Genomic DNA, 21,427 nt, shown 5'->3' on the forward strand with positions numbered 1-21,427 from the left:
TGTTTCAGCTATTTTTAGACCTTTCACTCTCTGCCCTGTATTATATTAACTGTGTTCATATTGATCTTCTCAGTAAAATATAAGTTCCTTGATGGAAGAGAATATTTCATTTTTGTGTCCTTGATACCTAGCATAGTATCTTAGCTAGACTGTATAATACTTGTTGAGTACTCTGGTGTGATTATAAAATAATGAGACTATTTTTTGGATATGCCTGGTAAGCCGGCTTTGAAGGCAGTTGCAAAGGAGGAGTGTGAAAAAATATTTTAAACTATGGAAACAATGAGTTCATCATAGCCTTCCACTTTGATAGTAGAAAGGACACTTATTTATGTCATGCCATTAGAAAATTTAGTTTCACTACTTTATAGTCATATTTTCTGGCATTAAAATTTTTAGTTTCATTTATGGTCACATTTTCTATTTCAAGACTAGCATGAGTATGGAGGAAAAACTATCCTGCTAGTAAATATTTCTAGCAAATTGATGAGTTATTTCAGAACGCTGAAGATGCTGGGTATAGTGGTTTTGTTAGCTTTACTCTCCAAAGTTACCAGTGATCTCTTAATAGCCAAATTTGATGGTCTTTTCTCATTCTTAAACCTTTTCAGCTATCAGCTGCATATGACACTGTTGACCATCTTTTTCTCCTAAATACTATTTTCTAGCAAGGGTTTCCTGATACTTTCTTTGATTAACATCCTACTTGTTAAAAATTCTTCTCAGGATCTTTGCTGGCTCATCATTCATACCATTCCTCATTTGTGGGTGGTGTTCAACATTTTGTCATGAGTCTCCTTTTTTGTCTTTCAGATACTCTTTCTCTTGACAACCTCATCAGATCCCATGGTTTCACTAGCATTGCTATTCAGATGGCTGCCAGAACTATATATATTTGTTTGTTACTCTCTCTATTTTCATCCCATGTCATCAGTCACCTATTTCATATTTCAAACTGAATGTCCCCGTTAAATTCAGCCATGTCCAAAATGGAATTCACTGTCTTTCCCCATTAGCCTTTCTTTCTTCTAGATGTTCTCTTTTCTCTTGAAGGCACCACCACCATCTGTATTTCCAGTGTCTCAGGTTTATAATCTCAGTATCATCCCCACAAGGAGCTTATGATCCAGTCAGTTGCCAGTTTGTGCCATTTCTGTGTTCCCACTGTCTCTTACTTCCAGCCTTTCCCTCACTTCACCCAGCTCCCGCCTCTCCTGTTAGCGTTTTCTGCTTCAGGTCTCTCACCATTGCATTCCATTTCATACATCATCCAAAGTCATCTTCCTTCAGTGCACATCTAACCAGACAACTCCCCTGTTCAGTTTCAGTAACTTCCTAGGGTAAGAAATGACGACCTCTGTTTAGCTTTTAAAGCCCTGGCCAGCATGACCCCAGCCTCATCCTTTCAATTCTGCCATATGGGCTTTTTACTCTGTTCCTTGCTCATGACATGCCACCTCCCGTCTTGGTCCCTGTGCACTCCCCCATTATCTTGGTCTCAAAAAGCCCCTCTTTCTTTAAAATGGGGCACAAATGCAGGCTTCCGCATGCATTCTTTCCTGATTCCTTCCCCCTTCCCCTCAAACTGCTAGAGTCGTTCCTCCCATAGTGCCTTGTGTTTAAATGCTTTGTGTGTTTGTATGTACATGTATAATTATTAACTTTATATTAATGCTATGTATGTTTTATGTATACTTTTCTGTCTTAATGGAGTGTAAGCTCCTTGGGAGGAGGGATGGTTTCATTTTTGGTACTTTAATCCTCAATGCAGTATATCATAGACATTTAATAAATAATTTTAATTGGTTGATTTTGTGGGTGTTTATTAACTACTCAGTATTGTGCTGTTTTTAAAGGATTGGGAGACCCTGCTTGCTTTTATATTACTGTGATTTTTGTTTTAAATGGACTAATGATGACACTATTCTTCATATATGGCACATATCTAAGGTAAGACTGTTTAAAGTTTTTTCAAAGTGGACTTGATTTTTATTGATTGAATATTTAAAATGAGCCAATTTTTAGTACAGTAATAAATAAGTTCATGTATTTATTGAAATATATGTAAGGAGAACCTCGGCATTGGAGGCTGGCCACCAGATGGTGGTTTTATTTGGGCTATAGCCCCTCCCGAAATAACCTAATGAAATGAGCAGGGTCATGGTTTAATCCTTAATTAGAATGCCAATGATGTGAAGCTTCTAAGTAAGCTTAAGGGGAGAATGGTAGTGATGTACATAGAAAAGCTTGGAGATGCCATTGAGTGACACATCTCATAGTTTTGTTTAAGAATCCTTAACACGGGGCGGCCAGGTGGCGCAGTGAGTAAGAGCATCGGCCCCAGAGTCAGGAGACCTGGGATCGGTTCTGGCCTCAGATACTCGGCACCCACACAAAAATAACTGGCCATGTAACCTTGAGCAAGTTATTTAACCGATTGCTTAAAAAAAAAAACCTTAACAAAGTGTTTGGTTTCAGTGCTAGTATGTGTTACATATTAAAACCTTTTGTAAACACTATAACACTTTTTATTGGAAGCAACTACAGATATTTTAATTTAGGTTTCCTCAAATAGAAGGTAAATAATAGTAATAATAGTAACAATATCAACACCTACAAATTTTATTTTTGGCTCTTAATAAAATATTTCCTGATTTTAAAAAAGTTAAAAATAACTTTCTCCAACCCTCAAATTAATTTAAGAGATAAATTTATTAACCTGTAGCTGTAACACCTTTTAAATGGACAAATTCTAAAATTTAGTCATTGAAGAAGTATCATTTTTCTCCAGGATGCCTAACTGCATGCTACAGAGTGGTGATTAAATGGGTCTTTCCCTTAAATAGATTAAAATCTCTTAAGGTAGGGAGAGTGATCAAGGTTTATTGAAGATAAATGTGACAAAATCGCGAAAGTATGTTGAGGGAAATGTATGTCTTGTGTTGTTACATGAGGAATGGCTAAAGTTGCTGAAGCTTAGGTGCCAGAAAGGGGCTGGTTTCTAGGTTGGTGCCTCAGTAGGAACGTGTTTTTACGTATCCATTTTATTTATAAATATAAGTCACTGTTAATTCTCATTGTTTGGTAGAATACTAACAATTTTCCTTTTTCTAGATGATCTTCCTTTCTTAAAAAACAAAAGCACGTGTGTTGTAGATTGTGGTTATTTCTGGATATGCCTACCTCATTATCCCTTTCAGGATAACTCTTCTCTTGTAACAAAGGAAACTAGTTAAATAGGGATACCGTGATGGTGGCACAGACAGTGTGTCTGCAGCCCTTGGCCCTTGCAGCCCTTCCTGACCTTTTGCCCAGAGGAGGAGGGACATGGGCCTCATTATCTGCCTCTGGGTCCTTAGCAGTCTTGCCGATTAATGGCTTTGTAGTTGTGGTTCTGCTTGTTGTTCCTTTTGTTGAAATTATTTTAATCTACATGCAGTGAATATAAGGCCCGTGTTTCTTCAGAATTTCTCATAGGGCTCTTTTTTGTTACACACTGATATTCTATTATATTTAATACAACAGTTTTCTTTTTTTTAGTCCCTTCCCAGTTGATGGGCACCTGTTGTGGTTCTGTTAATTGCTGCCATAGAGTATGCCTATGAATGTTTTAGTCTTTGTTGGACTTTCTTTGTCTTTGACTTCCTTAGGGCATATGCCCAGTAGTTGGATGACTGGGTCAAAAGGTTATAGATGCTTTAGTAATTTTTCTTGCCCAATTCCAAATTGACATCCAGAACAGTTAGTCATCTTCATAGTTCCATCAACAAACAATGCATTTAGTATATCTGTCTTCCCACAGTCCCTTCAACAAATATGTTCCCATATTTTTTAGCTTTTGCAAGTCTGAGTGTCATAAAGCTAACCCCAAAGGAGTTTTAATTTTTATTTGTATACTTTTCTTATAAATGACCTATTCATATTTTCTCTATAAAAACCAAAATCATTGAAAAACTGTTCAGGATATGTATATGAGCCAATTATCACACTCTGATAGCATTCCATTAATTACCTTTCCTTCAGATTTCCCAAAAGTCTCTACCAATTGGGAATGTTCCATGTTTCCATGTTAATATGTTCCATGCTTCCATGTTAACATAAAATGAACATGGAAAGGCAGCTAGTAGAAATGATCATGACTGTATGGCAATATTTTCAATCATTCTTTGTTCTTTCTTTTTTACTTTGGTTTCTGTCCTGTCATTTCTTGTTGGACACCATAGAAAATTGTTTTTAAAAAATAGATTTTTATTGATATCTTTTGGTTTATATCACTTAGATATCCCCCATATGCCTTTACTTATTCACTCCCACCTCTCAGCCATCCCCTATAACAAAGACTTTGTTTAAAAAATACAACAAAACTGATCATTACATTAAAAAAATCTGATGTTACATATAGTGTTCCCCACCCATGGACCCTCTGTCTCTTAAAAAGATTGGGGGAATATATCCTCTCATAGTTCTTCTTTTGGGACCACACTTTTAACAAAGGATTCATTGAGGGAAGAGTAATAATTGGATCACTCTTAACTTTCCTTGTTTGCCTCCCGTGGTCTTTTTTTCTGCCTAGGGCACTATCCTATAGAAATCTTGCTCTGTACAGATTTCTTCTGGAAGGTTGGTTAGATTCAGTCTATCTCCTGAGTGTCGCCTGATATGAACTTTCAGGATGGGAAGTCCCTTAATTTGCAGCATAATTAACTCATTCTTTTCGTTTTTGAAAAAAAGCCTTATTTCAGGCTCTCAGGGAGTTTATTTTTCCCGTTCTCTTCCTAGTTATTTTTTTCATTTTCTTCGGATAACTGTCTTTAAAATGTTTCATCGTTTGGTCTTTCCACCTGTTTTAGAATTAAATTTTCTTTAATAAAATTTCTAAAAATCTATATTTTTTTACTTTAAGTTCTTGTTAATGGGAGACCACCCTCATACATACACACATATATTTACATATACACACACATCTAAAATACATACATATTTCCAAGCTGAAAGTAATCTCTGTCTTGCTGAACTCCCATTGTGTTTTGTACTTTGGAATTCTGTCTTGTGTTATAGTTACTTATATCCTTTTCTTCACAAAACACTTTAAGTTCTGTGAGGGTTGCTATTATGTTTTATTCATAAAATAGTATCAATTTAGGGCTGAGACCTCAGAGTTCATCTAGTCCAACCCTCTTAGTGCCTCTTATTTCAAGAACTAATATCTACATGATGTGCCCATATAAATGGTAAGGATCAGCATTTGAATCAGGTGGCATTTTCACTGACCCTTGAGATAGGCACTCCAAGAGGGGAAGTTGAGGAGGGAGACCATTCCAAGTCTGGACTACAGTTCATGAAAAGTGATGGAGAAAGGAGGTGGGATTGGAATGCTGTGTACAGGGAACAGCAAATAGATTAGTTTGTCTAGATGTATACATTGAAATAAAGTCACACCATCTCCTTCCATCTCTACCTCCACCATGATGAACTGCAGCCTGCCTAAAGAGTCACTTCCCTCCTCAACTCCCACTTCTGTTTGTTCATGCCTATCCCTCCCCTATCCCCTATGCGCCTTGAGTTTTACTTCTTTCATTATGCTGTCTAGAATTTCCATTCCATATTTAACACATTTCCTTTCATTTTAGCTTTCTACTTCATGTGCTCCTTATTCCTTTGACCCTCAGAGAGTTTTGGCTTCCTCCAAATGGACTGAATCCATGGCCACCAACTTTATCCCTCCATATCCTACAGTCAGAATACTTGTTGATCCACACTCTTACTTCCAGACTCTCCCTCTCCTTCCAATACTTAGCAACCTCTCTTCCTTTGGGGTTCATTTTATCCAAATTTTACCCAGTCTAGATCCCACTGCCTCTTGGTAAGAGGGCCTTTCACAGAATGTTTAGTGTCTGTTCAGAGTCTTCTTTTATACCCCAAATCCTGTACTAGGGGACTTCAGCATACATGTTGATATGCTTTCAAACTCTGTAAACTCCCAGTTCTTTAAAAGTCTTCCACTTCAATGACCTGCTTCACCTCAGCAGCACATAGGAATGGTCACTTTGTTTGTTTCCTGTTACCTACAAGAGTTCCTCTTCCACAAAAACTCTGAAATTCCTTTATCAGACCATAACCTGTTCTTCATTCTTCCAAGGACCTCCAGACCCACCAATACTTAATATTCTCCCAGGACAACTTCACTTTTTACCCTTTCCAATCTTTTTTTTTTAAGGGAAGAAGCCAAGGCAATTGGGGTTAAGTGACTTGGCCAAGGTCACACAACTAGTAAGTGTGTCAGGAGTCTGAGGTTGGATTTGAACTTAGGTCTTCCTGATTCCAGGGCCAGTGCTTTATTCACACCCTTCCCAATCTTGATCATAAACTTAATTTGTTCAGTTCTGCACAGTCCACTATTCTTGAATCCCTTTGTCCCCATGTCTTATTGCTGCCCATGTTTGAAGAAAACTGAACCTTGGATTACTCCTATCTTCCTTCTCTTCTGCTTGCTCTTATGTACCACCAAATAGATTTGACAGAAATTGTACAACCAAGTCATCTGGGTCCACCATACATTTATATATTATCTCATCTGGGCCTTCAATGCAGCAAGAAAATCTTTTGTCCTCCTCCTAATTTGATTCTTCATCCCATTCCCCCCGAGGATGTTCCAGATCTTCCCCTTCTGTCCTCAAGACTTTCACAGAAATCTCTCCTCCCACTTTCTGGCACCTAGATAATGACTTGTCAGTCATCTTTGCTTGTTTGTCATCCATATTTCAACTCCTAGTCAGGGGGCTTGCCCTTTTCTTTTGTCTGTATGTTTTTACTGATTTGGAACTCTCAGCTCCAGGAGATTTACTCATCATCCCTATGCATACGACTCCCTAATGTACATCGCCAGTCTTAGTTTCTCTCCCAAGCTCTAGTCATACTTGCTCAAGACACTGCAGTGCCTTCAGCTTGCTTCTGTTTAGCATATAAAATGCATCAGAGTCTAGTTTTAGCCAGTGTTGCGAGGCTGATTATACATTAATTCATGTCATCAATCAATTAATGAACCAACATTTATGAAGTGTTGACCATGTGCCGGGCACAGTGCTAGGTGCTAGGGATATAATAGCTAATAACAATAATAACAACCAACATTTATATAGCACTTAAGTATATGTTAGGCTATGTTAACTATATGTTAACTATATGTTAGCACCATGCTAAGTGCTCTATAAACATTCTCATTTGATCCTCACAACAACCTGGTGAAGGAGGTGTTATTATCATCATTTTACAGAGGAGGAAACTGAGGAAGACTATGAAGTGACTTGCCCAGGGTCACACAGCTTACTAAATGTCTGAGGATCAGATGTGAACTCAGGTCTTCCTGATTCCAGTAATATCTACTGTACCATCTGGATATAAAAAATAACTCAAGTAGTTTATATTCTATTAGGAGAGAGAACATATACATATATAAGTATGTGTAGGATATATACAAAATAGGGATTGTAAAGATGTAGTATATCTAATTCTTCCAAAATACTATCCCTCTCCCTAAATTATTTTTTATTTAATGGTTAGGTTTATCTAGCTGAGAAAGGAAAGTTGGGGTCCCCCACTAATAAAGTTTTACTCCCTGTTTCTTCCTGTAACTTACTTAGCTTCTTCTTTGAAAATTTGGATGCTATACCATTTGTTTATATATTTAGTATTTATGCATGTGTGTGGTATTGATATTACTTCATTGTCTATAATGCCTTTTAAGAAGATGTAATTTTAAAATTTCTTTTAATTAGATCTGTTTTTGCTTTTGCTTTATTTGAGATAATAATTGCTATCCCTGCTTTTTTTTACTACTTCAGCTGAAGCATATTTGATTCTATCTGTCCCTTACCTTTACTCTGTGTATTTTTTATGTGAGAAGTGTTTCTTTGAAGCAGCATATTGTAGGATTCTGGTTTCTAATCCATATCTGCTGTCCATTTCCTTTTTATGGGTGAATTCATACCATTCACATTCACAGTTAGGATTACTGTCTATTTTCCTCCATCCTGTTTTTCCTCTGTTTATCCTTATCTCCCTCCCTCCTTCTCTCCTCTCTCTACCTCCTTCCCTCTTTCCTTTCTCTGTTATCCTGTCCCTCCTCACCAGTGTTTTGCTTCTGACCACCACCTCTCCCAATCTGCCCTCCCTTCTCTCAGTCCTCCTTCTATTTCCCCCCTCCCCTCCTACTTCCTTAGAGAGAGTAAAATAGATTTCTTTACCTAACTAATGTGTATGTAATTCCCTCTTTGAGCCAGTTCTGATGAGAGTGATGTTCAAGTGATGCCCATATCTCATCTTTCCCACCATTGTAATAGGTCTTTCATACCTCTTAATGTGAGATATTTTACCCCATTCTAACCTTTTCCTTCTTCTTCTCCTACTGCAATCATATTTTCCATCCCTTAATTTGGCTTTTTTTGGATATTATCCCATAAGTCAACTTATACCCTCACCCTCTGTTTATGTACACTCTTTTTCACTGCCACAATAGAGATATAGTTCTTATTAAGAGTTAAAAGTATCATCTTCCAGTGTAAGGATGTAAATAGTTTAACCTTATTGATTCCTTTATGTTTTTTCTTTCTTGATTACTTTTTTATGCTTCTCTTCAGTCTTGTATTTGAAAATCAGATTTTCTGTTCATCTTTGCTGTTTGCATCAGGAATGTTTGAAAGTCTTCTGTGTCACTGAATGTTCATTTTTTTCCCCTGAAGAAGGAATACACCCAATTTTGCTGGGTAGGTGATTTTCAGTAATTCTACCTCCTTTGCCTTCCAGAATATAATATTCCAAACCCTCTAATCCTTTAATGTGGAAGCTGCCAAATTTTGTGTAATCCTGACTGTGGCTCCATGATATTTTAATTGTTTCTTTCTGGCTGCTTGCAGTATTTTTTTCTTGACCTGGGACATCTGGAATTTGGCTCTCATATTCATTGGAGTTTTCATTTTGGGATCTCTTTCAGGAGGTTATCAGTGGATTCTTTTCAATTTTTATTTTACCCTCTGGGATTCTAGGATATCAGCATAGTTTGCCTTAATACTTGCTTGAAATATGTTGACCTGCCTCTTTTTTTTCCTTGATCATGACTTTCAGGAAGTCCAATAATTCTTAAATTATCTCTCCTGGTTCTATTTTCTAATTTTGGCTTTTGTTTTTCTAATGTGATATTTCACATTTTCTTCTATTTTTTCATTCTTTTGATTTTTGTTTTATAATTTTTTGATGTCTCATGGAGTCATTAGTTTCTACTTGCCCAATTGTTATTTTTGTTGTTTGTTTTTTGCTTTTTGGAGGGCAGTTGGGGTTAGGTGACTTTCCCAAGGTCACAAAGCTAGTTTTTGTATTAAGTGTCTGAGGCCGGATGTGAACTCAGGTCCTCCTGACTCCAGGGCTGGTGCTCTAGTCACTGCACCACCTAGCTGCCCCGCCAATTCTAATTTTTAAGAAATTATTTTCTTCATTGAGTTTTTGTACTTCCTTTTTCATTTGGCCAATTCTACTTTTCAAGGAGTTTTCTTTAGTGAATTTTTGTATATCTTTCCATTTTTATGCTTCCTTTACCAAGCTGTTGAGTATAATTCTCTTACATGACTCATTTCGTTTCCCAGTTTTTCTTCTGCCTTTTTTATTTGATTTTTAATTCTTTTTGGGCCTGAGATCAATTCACATTTTTCTTTGAAGCTTCACATGTAGATTTTTTGACATTGTTATCTTCTTCCCAGTTTTGTGTTTTCATCTTCCTTGTCACCATAGTAACTTTCTGTGGTTAAGTTCTTTTTTTGCTTTCTGTTTTGCTTATTTTTTAGCCTGTTTCATGACTTTTTACGTTAAGGTTGGGCTCTGCTCTTGGGGTGGAGGAGGTGTTGTTCCCTGCTTCTTGCACAGGGGTCATAGGGCCTCATTTGCAGGTCTGCTGTGCCAAGGTGTGATGCCATGCCTAGAAACTTTCCAGAAGAACTGCTACTGTGAACAGCTTTTTTTTTAAGGTTCTGATTACTCAGTATAGTGATCACTCTATTCCATAACAAAAGCAAAACATCCATGGAAAATCAAGGTACAGCATAATTCAAAATACAGCATTCACCATATTTCAACTTATCATAGAAAATCACAATATAATATTCACAACATAGTCTCAAAGTAAAATAGTCACTCTTAAATTAACTCAGTCAGTCACTTATTAGTAGTCTCAAAGTCTTCCACTCTTGGGGCAAAGTCTTGATTAACTCAATCAGTCACTAATCAGTAACAATAGTTAAAGTACTCAAAGTACAATCAGTCACGTATTCAGTAAAGTCTTACTAAGTGTCATACACAAAATCCTCCACCCCTTAGGTCACCAGTAAACTATAATTCCATAATTACTCAGTACCCAAGGAGAGGTCTTTTCTTCATCTTGACTTGGGGCCTGTTCTCAGATTCCCTGGATCCCCTTCCACGGTCCCCAATTCTATCTGGGTTCAATGGCAGACAACTCCCAGTTCCTTGACCAGCTTTCTGGGGAGGTCCTGCTCCCCACTGGCGTTCACAGGGTCTGGTCCATGTCAGCTGTTTCATCATTTCTGCTCCAGGGAATTCAAGGCTCAACCAAGCCACAAACAAAGAAAGTCTCAGCATCTGGTCGTGCTTCAGTCACCTGGGCTCCTGGCTCCTGGCCTCCTAGCCTCCTGGCTCTGGGCTCTGGGCTCCTGGGCTCCTGGGCTCCTGTTCAGAAGAAGCTCCACCATCACAGGTTTTCAGGACTCAGTTCTCCATTCTCTCTTGTGTAGCTGCTCTGCCACTAGATGTCGGTCTCCAGGAAATTCTGACTGTGCCTCTCTGGGGCTTTTCTTATATACACAGTATCAGCTACTTCACTTTCTTCTGCCAACCCCTTCCTGTTACGTCAGTTAACAGGAGACAGGAGTTCATACCTTCTGTTCCCCCAATCAGAGGCTTGATCAGTTACTAAGTGTTAAGTACCTGCTACTTTTGCCAACACAAAGGGATCTCAAATTCAAAATTACATTACCATTACACAAGGGCACAGGCCTCACTGCTGACCTGCACTGGGGCTAGGGGCCTTTCTGCTGGCCTGCTGGGTACTGCCTGCTGCTGGCTTGCCTGGATGCCATCCCCCCCCTGGACTGCACTTCCCTTTTACCTGACAGACCTTCCCTACTGACCTTCTAAGTCATCTTGGTCTGGAAAACGGTTTTATCTCTTTTGTTCTGCTGTTGCAGAATTCATTTTGAGGTGTTATTTTATGGTTGTTTGGAGGTGAATCTGGGAGAGTTTACTGTCTTACTCTGCCATTTTGGCTTCACCCCCTCCCCCAAAATAGGGATTGTATGTATGATGTCTTTGATATAGGGAGCCCTGGGCAGGGAAGCTCTGACAGTGAAGATGGTGATCTGCTTTGTAATTCACAATCTTACAGAATGGCTTGGATCATTGAGAAGTTAGCCAGCTTGCTCAGGGTCACACAAATAGGTGACCAACATGGGATTGGAACCCAAGTCCTCTTGCCTTCAAGATCAGCTTAATCTACTCTGTGTTGCCTCTCTATATGAAATAGACAGAAGGAAATTTACCATGGATCGAGGAGGGTGTACTAGCCCTAAAAGCAGATCTTGAGTTAAGCTTTGAAGGAAACGATGGGTTCTAAGTGATGGACGTGAGGTGGGGAGTACACTCTGTATGGGGGTGGGGTGGCGGCGTAGCTAGTCCAGAAACAGGGCATAGGGGAGTGTTGTGTGTCATATAGGTAGTAGGAGTAAGGTTAGTACAGCTAGACTGCAGAGAACACACGAAGGGAGGCCGGGTAAGGTTGTGAAGAGAACACACGAAGGGAGGCTGGGTAAGGTTGTGAAGAGAACACACAAAGGGAGGCAGGGTAAGGTTGTGAAGAGAACACAGGAAGGGAGGCTGGGTCAGGTTGTGAAGAGAACACAGGAAGGGAGGCTGGATAAGGTTGTGAAGAGAACACACAAAGGGAGGCAGGGTAAGGTTGTGAAGAGAACACACGAAGGGAGGCTGGGTAAAGTTGTGAAGGACTTGAAAAGATAAACAAAGGTGTTAATGTTTGATCTCAGAGGCTATAAGAGTTTGTTGAATAGTGGAGGAATACCTACTAATGCTTTAAGAAAATGCCTTAGGAGCTGTCTGGAGGGTGGCTTGGAGAGGAGGAAAAGCTTTCATTGTAGTTAATTAAATTTATAGCTTCATTTTTATTTTCCATGATTCAGTGTCATGAATTATTCCCTATTCCTTGGCTTAAAACGCTTACAGAAATCTTGCTGTGGTATATGCATTATAATTTGTTTTTCGAGTTTTTGATAACACACATATGTATGATATAAAACATCAATAAAACTGAAACTTTTTTAAGGCAAGATGGGAGGAGACACCGCTAGTTCCTCATATTGTGCCTTAGTATTTTCTCAGTCATCGGGCATTTATTAAACGCCTTACCGGCAGCAGACACTATGATGAACACTGGAGATACAAAGAAGACCTTAACAACAGGCTCTTGTGAGAGATTTAGAGCCAAAAGGGTCCATGTTGATCCAGATGAGGAAAACGAGGCTGAGGAAAATCATGTCACCTGGCCACAGGGTTTGAGAACCCTTATTTGTGAGATACGGAGATTGGTCTGGATGACTTCTAAGACTTCTTTCAAATCATGAGACTTCAGCTTTGGGGTTCTTACCATGTACTCTGCTGCTATCCTTATTTTGGTTTTCATATAGTAAAGTTTCTACTCTCGTCTGTATCTTTGTCAGAATAAATCTATAGGAAACCATTTTCTACATCATCCTATATAAATTTTTAGTGTAATAATCAGACCTATCCCTCCTAGATTTTGCTATGTTATCAGCATACCTTAAAAAAGTACTATTACCAATCTTCTCTCAACAAATTACAGGTTAATCTCGGGTTGCTTTAGTTTAGCTGAATAAATGTAAAGGGAAAAATAAGATATTTCTAGTAAACTTATACTATATTTCTAGCACATGAGTAGAAAGAAAATTAAAAGAAATCATAGAATCAGATTAAGGGACTTTGGGGTCTGTGTGAGTATAGAGGAGGCCTGGATGCGGAGCTAGAAATGACAGGCTTTGGTGTCTGATTGGTTCTGTGAGATGAGTGAGACTAAGCTGGTAAACCTGAGGAGCTGGAAGAGTAGCATAGAATAGCCCCTGAATCCATGGGAGATGATGAGGTGGGTTATTAGGAGATCAGAGAGTAAAGAGAGGGACCAAGAACAAAATCAAAGGACACCTTTGAGTTATTAGCTATGACGGATTAAGCTCCATCAAGGAGTTTGAGAAGTGGTCACACTGGTAGGAAGAACCAAGAATATCACAAAAAACCCAGGAGATGAGAACATCCACTGTATCCATTTTGGTTAATAGTGCCAAGGGCAGCAGAAGTCAAGGAGTGTAAGGCTTGAGAAGAGACCATTAGATTTAGTGATAAGGATATTGTTGTTGACATTGCAGGGAGCAGTTTCGATTGATTAATGAAGTTGGAAGCTGGATTGCAGTGACTTAACGGGGGCACTAGGAAGAATAGATGGAGGCATTGAGTGACTTTTAAAAATGACTGAGAAAAGGAGAGATACAAGGCAATATCCCATTCCATTGTTGGGTACCTTTATGTCCAGCCTAAATTTTTGTTTCAACTTTTATTGCTGTTGTTTCTCTGGACCCAAGCAGAACAAATCTATGAGACCTAACATGTTTGATAATAAAGGGTGTTTAGAAATGTAAGAAGTTAGAGGTAGTCTTGAAAAGCTGTAGGACAGTTGGGATGTACCTCTTAAAGTTGTCTGAATTGTTTAACTAGTAGCACAAACACTAAACAGAAATCCATTTCCCTCTCATATAAAATTTGAATTTTCTTTTTTATATAACTAGAGGTTTATTTATTTTTTAAATATTATTTTATTTTTTAGTTTTCAACATTCACTTCCATAAGACTATGAATTCTGAATTTTCTTCCTATCCTTCCCCTTCCCCCACCCCAAGATGGCATGCAGTCTGATATAGGCTCTACATATGCATTCATATTAAACATATTTTCACATTAATCATGTTGTGAAGAAAAATTAGAACCAATGGGAGAAACCATGAGAAAGAAGAAACAAAAAAGAGTCAATTGTCTGCTTGATATGCATTCAGACTCCATAGTTCTTTCTCTGGACGTGGATGGCGTTTTCCATCATGAGTCTTCTGGAGCTGTCTTAGATCCTTGCACTGCTAAGAAGAGATAAGTCCATCGAAGTTAGTCATTGCACAATGTTGCTGTTACTGTGTACAACGTTCTCCTGGTTCAGCTCCCTTAACTCAGCATCAGTTCATATAAGTCTTTGCAGAGTTTTTCTGAAGTCCACCTGCTCATCATTTCTTATGGAACAATAGTATTCCATTACATTCATATACCATAGTTTGTTCAGCCATGCCCCAATTGATGGGCATCACCTAAATTTCAAATTCTTGACCTCCACAGAAAGAGCTGCTATAAATATTTTTGTACAAGTGGATCCTTTTCCCATTTTAATGATCTCTTTGGGATACGGACCTAAAAGTGGTACTGCTGGGTCAAGAGGGTATACACAGTTTTATAGCCCTTTGGGCATAGTTCCAAGTTGCTCTTCAGAATGGTTGAATTAGTTTACAACTCCACCAACAATGCATTAGTGTTGCGGTTTTCCCACATCCTACTTTTTTGTCGTGTTAACCGATCTGATAGGTACAATGTGGTATCAGAGTTGTTTTGATTTGCATTTCTTAGTCAATAGTGATTTACAGCATTTTTTTTCATATGACTATATGTAACTTTTATTTCTTCATCTGAAAACTTCCTGTTCATATCCTTTGACCACTTACTGATTGGGAAATGACTCGGATTCTTATAAATAAAATTATAAAATCAGTTCTGTATATAAAATGAGGCCTTTATCAGAGACACTGGTTGTAAAAATTATTTCCCAGCTTTCTGCTTCCTTTCTAATTTTGGTTTCACTGACTTTGTGCAAAAACTTTTCAGTGTAATGTAATCAAAATCATCTGTTTTGCGTTTCATAATGTTGTCCATGTCTTGTTTGGTTATAAATTCTTCTGTTCTCCATAAATCGGACAGTAACTCTTCTTTGCTCTCCCAGTTTGCTGATAGTACCAGCTTTTATGTCTAAATATTGTACCCATTTTGACAAACTTGAATTTTCAATTAGGTTTGAAGGCACAGAGCTAGAAAGCAAAGCATCAGAAGTTATTGGCAGGTAAATTGATAGGTAAATAAGAGGGCATTATTCTATCCTCTGATTCTCCCTTGATGCCTTCATTCCCTGCTTTACCTTTCCATAACAGTCTTATTTTTTTTGTCATTTCCTTTATAACTTGATTGCCTTAGGACACTTGGAAAATAAAGGTATATCTGTCTACCTTAATTAGTCCATGGAAAACCATGAAATAATCAGTATGAACTGATATTTCTGTAACACACAGGGTTTAAAAAATGCTTTCCTCACAACAACCCTGAGGTAAGTAGTGAAGTGTTACAGTTTTGTAGACAGAGAAATTAAGGCACAGAGTGGCTATGTGACTTGTCTATGGTCAGACAGCTAGTTAATTGAGTACTTGGTTTCCTACCCAGGTGTTTAGCAGTGCAAGTAGAATTGAATCCTACAGAAATGATATCAGTGGATGCAGAATCAACTCTAAGGCATCCCAGTAGCGTTCCCAGCATTTTAGATGGGGTTTGGGGTTTAATCATATTGTTTTAATAATGTTATCGTGAAATGATATTGTAGGAACAATGTTGTCTGGATTCTCTTTGTAATTATTAGAACAATTTCATGTATGACACAATGGTCCTAGTTGAATGTGAAACTATGACTCTTCATTAAACAGAATATTTGATTAATTGGCACCTTCTACCCTTCTGAACACATTTTTCCTGAGTGATAGTCATTAGACAAGCTGTGACTATAAGATAATAAGATTTTTAAAAAATGACTCATCCATTGAAATCATTATAGCACCTTGGGAGGCTGTAAGCTTACTGCAAAGATCTCATTACTCAAGACAGTTTTAGAACTCTTTTGGCATTGCTTTCAGAGCTAATTTGCTAAACATAAGAACATCAGTTTCATTTTTTTATTATTACACTTTTTAAAAACCAGAAATGTTCTATATTTTTTCCTATATACCTGTTTAACATATCTACCAGACTTGATTTTTCCTAAGTTTTTTCAGTTTAAAAACAAAACCAAAATAAGTTAGGTGAATAGGATAGATGACCTCCAAGATCCACTCCAAATGTATAAACCAAAACCTAACTCCACTTTCAAAGGGTGAAGAATTGCTATGATTGAGGATATGGAAAAGAATTTTCCATAGACTTTGATAGCAGTTCAAAAGAAGGAATTCCCAAAATGTTTTGAATTATTAGGATAAATGTATGGCCTTACAAGATGACTATTTTTAATGAGGATAATGCTTATTTATACCTATATAAATTCTATGTTTGTTTAAAAATAATTTGTATCTGTTTATAGTTAAAACCTGTGTATGCAAATATTTTATATTTAAATTTTCATTAAATGTTAAATATTAAACCATTGCCAGCATTTTGCATTTCAAATGTGTGTAAAATATATTCATTCAGACTAGAAATGTTAATCAATACTGGTACTTTGATATCTATATTAAAATGAAATAATAAAAATGACTAATAACTGGTTTACTTTTAATGAATTTGACAGTTTATTTACTGATATTTATTTTTTAATTTAGAGAACTATATATTTACTTTTACATGTGTTCTTTTAAACGTGTATGATCCAAAACCCCAAAGTTTTTACATAAGTATACATAATTTTAATTCTTTTTTTTCTCTTCAGTGGGAGTCAAGTAGGAGGTCTAATTACAGTACTGTGCTACTTTTTCAACCATGGAGAGGTTTGTTTTCCATAAATTAATTTTCATAATTTGGGTGGGGAATTTTCTAATTACAGACTTCCCCAGAATATTTAAATGTGCTTTGAATTGAAAATTGCCATTTCAATTATGAGTAGATCCTTGAAGGCAATTTAGAATGAACTTTTTAATGTGATAATTTTCTAGCATATAAATGCTCTAGAATCTTACAGAATTTTCATTAAGAAAGAATATGCTCTGCATTTTATACAGTCTTATAAAACAGTATTGAATGTTGAGCTTTGAATATAAAATACAAAATGAAGTTAATGCTGTGGCAGCTCTCTCCAATAGGATGAAAGCATGTTCACACCCCAACCACAGATAGACATATTGAGAGTAGATCGTCCAGGAGTTTGGTCTTTTCTCTGTCTTGAAAGCATATGTACATGAAGTTATTTTCAAAGATGTAACTTGTTCTGCAGAGTTAACCTTGGACTTGGAAAGAAACATAGGTTATATCTCTGTACCTGGAAAAGTTCTGTTTTCATAAACAAATTTTTATTCTTGATTGATCATTTTAAGCTCTAAACTATCACATGGACCTTGTCAAATATTGTTTAATTCTGTCATCTTTTTTTTTTGGAGGGGAGAAGGCAAGGCAACTGGGGTTAAGTGATTTGCCCAAGGTCACACAGCTAGTAAGTATGTCAAGTGTCAGAGACTGGATTTGAACTCAGGTCCTCCTGACTCCAGGACCAGTGCTCTATTCCCTGTGCCACCTAGCTGCCCCTGTCATCTTATTTTTTAAAGTTATGTAGTAAAAGTAATTCATAATTATAGACAAGGAGCTAGAGAGCATAATAATGAAAACTGCTATTTGGAAAACTAGTCTCTTGATCTGTAGAATTTGGAGGGGATTGTGGAGGTCATCTCTCCTCTTCACCTAAGTCATTACAGAAGAGGAAGGAGCCTCAAGAGAGGCTGGGCCTGGTATGAAGTCACATACGTAGTTTTAAACCTGAGACTAGACTCTGAGCCAAGTGTTTTGTCTATTAACGGATGGATCCTTTTAGTCTTGGGAGCCTACATATTAAAGTATAGATTAAACTAAACATTTAAAAGCAGTGGCCATTACCACCCTTTGCAAGGACAAACCTACTCTTGACAAGTCATTGAACTGTCATACAGAAACATGACAGTTGTATTCTATTTAGTATTAAATTGTACAGCAGAGTCTTCCAAATGAAGGACCAGGAATATGGCTAATCCCTGGGTATCAAAATCATGCTCATTTTAAGTCACCTTTGTATAGGATATAAATGAGAACATGACTAAAGAACCATCACCCTATAGAGGGCCTGCAGCACTTAGAACATGGTAGGTTTTCAACATCTCCTCAGATAGTGGAATCCACACATATCCTTAAGATGTATTTTTAAAAATTTGGTAGAGCCAAATGGAAAAGTTAGGTCATGAGACAACATATTATTGAAACTGGAATAATGTTACTCATTCATAAACAATCTGAAAACACAGTTCTCTAATTAATAGACTTAGAAATGCTAGGCTAGTACAGTCATCTCTTTCTAGGGACTTTTTTCCTTTGGATCAGACTAGTTGTTTTCATAGTGGAGGATACTCCCTTTCCCAAACTGTTGGGTAACTCCTACTCAGAGAGAGTTGCCTAAGATAGAGATGGGATAAATGACTTGCCCATGGTCACACAGCTAGGATGTATTGGGGTAGCATTTAAAGGTGTCTTCCTGACCCCAAAGCTGCCTCCCCCTTCCTCAGTGATAAGCCTTGTCATTTCCATAGTGACCAGCGGCTTAAAGACATGTGCATAAGCTAGTCAAGACCTAGAGTAGAAACTTTCCTTAGGATTGGATGACAGAAAGGAAATCAGTATAGGCTTTTATGCTCAGTTCTTATTTTTCCTAAGAAAATACTTTGATTCCATTGATATTGGTACTCTCTCTTCTACTGAAAATTGCCACTCCTCCAGTTTGATTCATGGCCACGTCCTTCCATAATAGAGCATTAATTTATCATGCTGGCGATCTGACTCTGACTTATCTGATATTGCATATGAATGCCAGGGTAAGCCTTGAGCTGACCATCTGTTATCCCTCACTCTTAATGTATGGCCTGCATACTCTTCAGTTATAGATATCCTTAATGTCTTGTAAACCTCTTCTCATACACAGGCTGTTGTGGATAATGTTCTTCAGCCTGCTGAACTCATGGTGCACTTTTCCATTGCCTTTGGGGTAATCTGTAGTTTTGATTCTTCTGAGATTGTGGTATTCAGTGGTTCATAAGCATTACCAGGAGAGAATTCATATTAGAACTACTGACTTTAACAGCATGCAGTGGTTTGGGGTCATTGAAAACTGCTAATTCCCAATGCAATCTAGTTCTCATTGCTTTCTAATTTTATGCTTAAGTTATGGGCCATTGGCAGTGCTCAGCTGTGTGCGGATGGGGTGTCAGTCCAGCTGAATGTCACGCTTTGGATAATATGTATTCTTCATGCACTTTGTTTGGACAGGGAGGGTAGTGGCTTTTGAATGAGTGGATTTATTTGAGAACGTGCCATGACATTGCAGGATACTGCAGCCATAGCGGCATCAGCATTCAGCTCTGTTCAGGGCTGAGCCCAAACAAGGTGGTTCCATTGTGGTCCTTAATGAGAATGGATCGCTATCAAACATTCTGGCAAGTCTATGACATTTTACATCTGCTCTGCTTAGTGAAGTTTTATTTCAAATTTTCTGCAGACAGGTTTTTATTTTTTTTAAATGCAATTTGGAGTTTATGAATTAAAAAAATGAGACTTTGGGCACAACTCTCCCCTCCAAGAAGAGTCTGTTATCTGTAAAAGTTAAGCAACATTAGCTAATATGAAACGATGATGACAGACAGATTTTCTTCTCCCTTTTACCTCCCTTATGAAGTGATACTATTCCGATTCTTCTGACTACTTCATCTGTAACGTTTCACCATGAATTTGTGCTCATATTGGTGTTTATTTTGGCTGCCATGTCTCTCTGTTTGGCAAGGAGATCAGACCTTTGCTGGTTGAGGTGGTTTTGACCTCCTTGTGTTAGAAACTGATTTACTTCGGTCAAGTTTCCTTAAAAAATGGTGTTAACCAAAGTTGATGTTTTATTGGCCATTTTTCATTTTTCAGAGTTCTTAGTGTGTTTTAAAGGTCAGGTTGTAACTGTCGTAATTTCACACAGTATTTTTTTTCACCTTTATTAAAAATTTGGTACTATATTTGACTCCTATTTCAAACAGTTAAATTCTGACTATGTACAAGCAGCGGATTGTGAAACGATTCTCATGTTGGAAACTAGTGTTATCTGGTTCCTGATTCTAATGTTCTTGTCTACAACATCATTTTTATGGTTTTTGTGATTCTTTAATTTTATCTTATTCATGTCAAGGAGCATGAGACTTCTATATAATTAATAAGCTTTTGATCTCTTATATTTCTTATTGTAGCTCATTCACATTTTCTGTTTTAACCATCTTCCTTTCTTACTACCTTCACAGTAAAGTTACTAAGAACCGTGGTGTATATTTTGACTTGATTTGTAGACTCTTTCCCACTTCTTGTATTATTTCTTTGTTTTTTCATTCTCTGTAGCTGATATCTGTGCATAAGCTGCAATTGGTTTATTTTTATCATTGATTTTGCTCATTCTGAATATTGTAAGATAACATAATTCTATAAACACTTCAAGATTTGATGTTTCTTGTTGCATTTGGGTACATGATGAAATCAATTCTTCTATTTCCTTTAGAAATGTATTTGCCTTTATAAGAAAGACCTTCTATTTAACTCTATACTCTATACTTTCTGAATTCCTTTATATCAAGAATGTCAGTATGGATGATACGGTATATCTAATATTGAATCACTGGTCACAGGACAAAGGTCTCACATTTAGAGTAATTATCTGTTATGTTAATATGTTTAAGTAGACTAAAAATGGGGTGAATTTTAGTGCCCACTGTTCCCTTTTCTAACTTTTACTGTGGAAGTGGGTGTTTATTATTAATCATTGCCTAACTTAGCTCTGATTTCCTATATGAGAGCTATCTAGGATTTAACAATCACTTTTCCATTTTTCTAGGAGTGACTTCTAGGCCTGAGATTTGACAGAGTGGACCCAAGATTTCCTCATTTTAGCCTGTCTGGCTCCAGATGGCTTATTCCTGGCCACTTTACCCTGTTTAGCTCTCTATTCTTATCAGGAAGAGATATAATTTTGCTTTCTTAGCCTTTTTTTTTAAATGTCCAGACCATTTTTTGTTGTTGTCTTTATCTTTTTCCTTCCACAGTCAGAAGAAAAAACTGAATGAAATCCATAAGCAAAATCTTCAACCCACTGTGAGTCTTTCCGCTGGTCAGGAAGGGTTATAAACTCAGACCACATGATCCAGCCAGTTTGGCTATAAGCTTTTATTTATTTTTATTTAAC

The 21,427-nt window shown here is 37.3% G+C and overlaps 1 protein-coding gene across 1 annotated transcript in view; it reads left to right on the forward strand.

Annotated features, from left to right (window-relative positions):
- LOC138158498 (probable C-mannosyltransferase DPY19L2) overlaps positions 1 to 21,427 on the forward strand; it is a 162,735-nt gene that overhangs the window by 43,425 nt on the left and 97,883 nt on the right. Inside the window, exons 6-7 of the mRNA XM_069084566.1 lie at positions 1,857 to 1,950; positions 16,916 to 16,973. Of these exons, the coding sequence (XP_068940667.1) occupies positions 1,857 to 1,950; positions 16,916 to 16,973 (152 nt within the window). The remainder of the gene's footprint in view (positions 1 to 1,856; positions 1,951 to 16,915; positions 16,974 to 21,427) is intronic.

This window comes from Petaurus breviceps, unplaced genomic scaffold, assembly GCF_028583685.1.
Source record: "Petaurus breviceps papuanus isolate PSGF00001 unplaced genomic scaffold, PetGlider_PUasm1.0 174, whole genome shotgun sequence".
Classification (NCBI taxonomy): Eukaryota; Metazoa; Chordata; class Mammalia; order Diprotodontia; family Petauridae; genus Petaurus; species Petaurus breviceps.